Here is a 4,900-nt window from a genome sequence, read left to right on the forward strand (position 1 = left end):
GACCCCTAAACTAAACCTAACTATCCCCAATTTTTTTTAATACTTACTGCTCCTTTGGAGCAGAAGTAAACTCCGCACGCCTAATGGTACTGTCCCGGCACCCCCCCTCGCTATGCCCCTTCCCACTCAGACCCTGCCCCCCCTTTCTTCAGGCCCAGCACTTCTGCATGTATTGGGGGGTTACGCACGTGACTGGGCCCTTTTGAAAATGCACTCAGTGGCATTTTCTAAACAAAAGTAAAAATTTGAAAAATATGGAAAAGAATTAATGTAAAAAAAGTTACTAGAAAAAACAGCGAGTGCGAGGTATCAGCAAACCAGAATTAAGGGGCCATCCGGTCTTGTCATTCATCCACCAAGGGCTCATAGCAATACTCTGCACAGAGGATCAATTTTGTTTGAGATATTTTGGAAGCAGATAAAACTGAATAGAGATCAAGAGTCCAAAACGAAACTGTTTTGAAGCACAAAGGTTGTGATTTTGCACTTCTTCAGGAGCTATTTATTAAACAACTTGAAACCAGTTTTGAACTGAATAGACTGCTGTCTTTGTAGACAGACACGCAGGTCTCGCAGAACTTGACGAAATATAAGATATGTGCCACCCACCAAGAAAGGGTTACCTGATAATAAACGGGTTTCTCTTGACAAGGTATTTTAGGGCAACAAGCAGACAAAACAGCTTTGGCACCAGGACACAAGTGGTTCTTCTTATGTGCAAAAGCATTACATGGCAAGGCACGGGATTATTGCATATTTTTTCCCAGGTAATGGGGTCTCTCTCCGAGCTCACAGAACAGTCTGAAGACTGGTAGTTTCTTTTCTGTGTTGCTATTGCACCCACAGCAGTTTGGCTTAGAGCCTCTGTTTTCAGAATGATGAACTGTGTGTCTTTCACCCCTTCTGCTTTCTCTCTCACTTAAGCTGAGATGGCTTGTGCAACCCCAGCAAGCAGACTGAATGCTTTGAGAAGTTGTGTCCATGAAGGATTATGACAACAGTCTACTCATCTCTAAATAGCACGATGTTTATTATCAAGTAGCTCCTGAGGAAGCAAATTGCGAAACACCGGCCGCTATCAAGTATAGAATAAGACTGATTGTCTAATTATTTTTATTTGCTTTTAAAAACTCTTTAAAAATTGCCTCTCTTTTCCAGGTGTATGAATGAATAGACCTGGTGGCCCGTGCAATGCAGGGTGCATTGATTGATTTGCTGACCCCTTGGGGTAATAGATTTGAAAGGGGTTGTTTTATACCTTTGGGCATTTTTGCAGCTCTATTCATTCAATGCATCGTACCATGAGTCAAAAGTCCATGCAGGATTTTAAATTTCCAAGAAACTCACATAACTATCTTGTTTGTCTGAAATTTTACAGACGTATATCTTGCAATCCACCTAGATTTGTGAATAGAGTGGTAAAAAAGATCTTTTAAATGAATAAATAAGGCATGACAATATCATCTTTGCTTTAGCCCCATTATATTCATGAATTGCATTTAATTTCCTTCTAACAAATTAGGAACTAAACTTCCTAACCAGGACTGGATGAATCAATCTGTTCTGAACTCCCCCCATCCCTCAACAACAACAAACGAACCAGAGCTCGTTGCTAACCCAAGACAGGTTGGGGGTGGCAGGTGCGGTGGCAAAGTTCACAGCTGTCTCAGAAACTTCCTTGACCCTGAAATTACATCCTGTGTTCTGATCCCATCCCTTTCCTACAGAGCAGTTTGCAAACCCCTGTACGGATCTGTTTTGTTTTTATGCTATAAATGATCGGATTCAAGACAGGTGGAACAAAGAGGTAGATGTTGGCCATTAGTGTCTGGATGAAAGGAGCTGCGTCTTTCCCAAACCTGTGAATCATGGTCAGGCCAATCATTGGGATATAGAAGATTAAGACAGCGCAGATATGGGACACACAGGTGTTAAATGCCTTGAGACGTTCTTTTTCTGATGCAATGCCCAGCATGGTCTTAATAATCATGATGTAAGACAGCACAATCAGAATAGCATCTACTGTCACTGTACAAAGAGAAACAGCTAAACCATACATAATATTGAACATCGTTGTGCCCGCACAGGCGTGCTTCATCACGTCTTGATGCAAGCAGTAGGAATGAGAGAGCACATTGGTTCCACAGAATGGTAAAAGTTTCAGGCGTATGATTAGTGGTGTGAGAGTAAATGTGGCTCTGACTGTAATTGCAATCCCAATTTTTGCTATTCTTGGGTTTGTTAGTATGGAGGCATATCTCAGGGGATAAGTGATGGCAACAAAGCGATCAAAGGCCATGGCCAAGAGCACTGCAGATTCTATGATCGCCAATGAGTGAATAAAGAACATCTGGATCAGACAGGCATCAAAATAAATGTTTTGGAAGTTGAACCAAAATATGCTGAGCACAGTGGGTAATGTCGACAAGGACAGGCCCAGGTCAGTGATGGCTAGCATGGAGAGGAAGAGGTACATGGGTTCATGGAGGCTCTGCTCGGTTTGAATGACAAACAGAATAGTGGAATTCCCTAGGATTGCAATAATGTACATAACACTGAAAGGGATGGAAAGCCAGATGTGTGCCTCTTCCAGCCCTGGGATGCCGGTCAGCAGGAAAATAGAAGGAGAGAAGCTGGTGTTACTAAATGTTGACATGTTGAGCAGCCGATGCTATGCTCTGCTTCTAACGTCTGCTTGGAGTGGAGCTCTCTTCACCGATCCCTGTTAAGGGAAGAGACATATTATTAGTGTGCATTATTCATGCCCCAGCACAATAAGATTGCTCAGTCCTTCCCTACTAAAATCAATGCAGGTTGCATGCTTTAAAGTTGAAGGACTTCTCTAAATTAAATTATGAACATAGAAACATGACAGCAGAAAAATATCTTTATGGCCTATCTAGTCTGCCCGTCCCCACAAACTACAATTCCTACCACTCCCTCAGAGATCTTCAGTTTTTATCTAGTACTATCATGAATTCAATTACTGACCTTGTGTCCACCATCTCCATGGTGGGGCTGTTCTATGCATCCACTATGTTCTCTGTAATGAAATATTTCCTTAGGTTCCTCTGAGTTTATCCACTTTTACCCTCTTTCCATGACCTCTCATTCTAGGGCTTTTTTTTTTCTTTGCAAAAGGCCTGCTTCCTCTGCATGGAAACCTTTGAGATATTTGAATGTCTCTTATCATATCTCCCCTATCCCACCTTTCCTCTAGGGTGTACAGGTTTAGATTTTAAGTCTGTTCCCATATGCTTTAAAACAAAGACCACAATCATATATTGCTGAATCCAATATATAATTCTCATAAATGTCACGGTGATGTATACATATATGAAATCCTCTTAATCATCAACACCCCCCCCCCCCTTCCACCTCTTCTAAATTGAAAGGATAGGATAACCTGGATGGGTCCTGCCATAAGAAAATATGAAACCACCACCTTTCATTTTAATATAATTCAAGAGGATTTCATATAAGTATATATTGCAGTGAAATTTATGAGAATTATATATTGGGTTCAGCAATATATGATTGATGTTTTAGATTTAAACTTTCTCAGATGATTGAGATATTTGGTTTAAAACAATGACCACCACCCATTTTATTAGCCATTCTCTGCACCAACTCCAACCAGTACCGGACTGATTCCAACCGACTCCAACTGGAGTACTGTGTTCAGTTCTGGAGACCTTATCTCAAAAGGGACAGAGACAGGATGGAGGCAATCTAGAGAATGGCGACCAAAATGGTGTGGGGTCAGTATCGGAAGACTTATGAGGAGAGGCTGAAGGAACTGAATAAGTACACCCTGGAAGAGAGGAGGTGTAGGGGAGATAGGATACAGACCTTCAGATACCTGAAACTGTAGAGCTAGAGGTCATGAAATGAAACTCCAGGGATGATGGCTCAGAGCCAACATCAGGAAATATTTTTTCATGGAGATGGGTGGTGGATGCCTGGAATGTTCACCTGGGTGATGAGGACAAAAACAGTAAATGAATTCAAAAGGGCATGGGATAAACATTGCAGATCCTTAGAGACTATAAGTTGGAAATGAAGATGTTAAGAAAAGCAGGGTTTTCTTCCTATCTCGCACCTCCCTAGCTGAAACTCCTACCGAGTTTTGTTCGATGGGCATCCAACTGAATGCTCGTAATCTGGTGGTGATAGTTGACTCCTCACACATTACTTAGGTAGAACAATCCTCTAATTACAAATGTTATCTTCTGCGCTCTTTGCAGCCTCTTCTTTCTTATTTAGATTTCATCACAGTGTGCAATCCCTGGTCTTGTCCTCACTGGATTATTGCAATGCCTTGCTGTTAGGCTTATCAAATTCCTATCTTCAAGCTTTGCAATTAATCCAAAATTCTTCAGCCAGGCTGATTGCTGGAACATCATTACATGATCACATTTCTTTCATCCTAGCTGATTTAAATTGGCTCCCCATTATTTGGAGAGTGAAGTTCAAAATTCTATCCCTGGTTTGGAAGATTCTTCATAAGGTTGCAACAGCCTGTATCACACCATCAGTTTCTAGGGATGTGCATTCGTTTTCAATGAATGTGGCATCCGCAACAAATAGGTTGGATTTGTGGGTCTGTGAAATGAATGACGAGCTCCCATGAATGAAACAGATCATATTAGTTTCATTTGTTTGGTTCACAGTGCTTTCTTAGCAGTCTTTTGAAATAGAAGGTCATGTTGGAGTATCCATAGCAACCAGCCCTTTCCTGTGAGTCATAAGTGACCTCACAGCCCTGTCATAGAGTGGGTCAGACAGGTTGGCAAGGAGACCAGAATGCCAATGTATCAGAGCAAAGCATTTTTCTAATTCAGCCAATCACTACTCTCAGTGCTCTGTGATGCTGTTTCTGCTGTATTTCTACCTTACA

General features: G+C 41.5%; 1 protein-coding gene across 1 annotated transcript; it reads right to left on the reverse strand.

The window, feature by feature from the left end:
- Positions 1 to 1,470: 1,470 nt before the first annotated feature.
- On the reverse strand, positions 1,471 to 4,674 carry LOC115091465 (olfactory receptor 51G2-like). Its single transcript, XM_029601687.1, has 2 exons — positions 4,124 to 4,674; positions 1,471 to 2,722 (listed from the first exon to the last, which is right to left on the reverse strand). Exon 2 carries the CDS (start codon positions 2,654 to 2,656, stop codon positions 1,691 to 1,693), a length of 966 nt encoding a protein of 321 aa, XP_029457547.1. The 5' UTR covers positions 2,657 to 2,722; positions 4,124 to 4,674; the 3' UTR covers positions 1,471 to 1,690.
- Positions 4,675 to 4,900: the final 226 nt, after the last annotated feature.

The sequence above is a fragment of the Rhinatrema bivittatum genome, chromosome 5, assembly GCF_901001135.1.
Source record: "Rhinatrema bivittatum chromosome 5, aRhiBiv1.1, whole genome shotgun sequence".
In the NCBI taxonomy this organism is placed as follows: Eukaryota; Metazoa; Chordata; class Amphibia; order Gymnophiona; family Rhinatrematidae; genus Rhinatrema; species Rhinatrema bivittatum.

Bases quoted from the DNA above. Each gene is read 5' to 3' on its own strand.
- LOC115091465 (XM_029601687.1), bottom strand. From the start codon at position 2,656: ATGTCAACATTTAGTAACACCAGCTTCTCTCCTTCTATTTTCCTGCTG.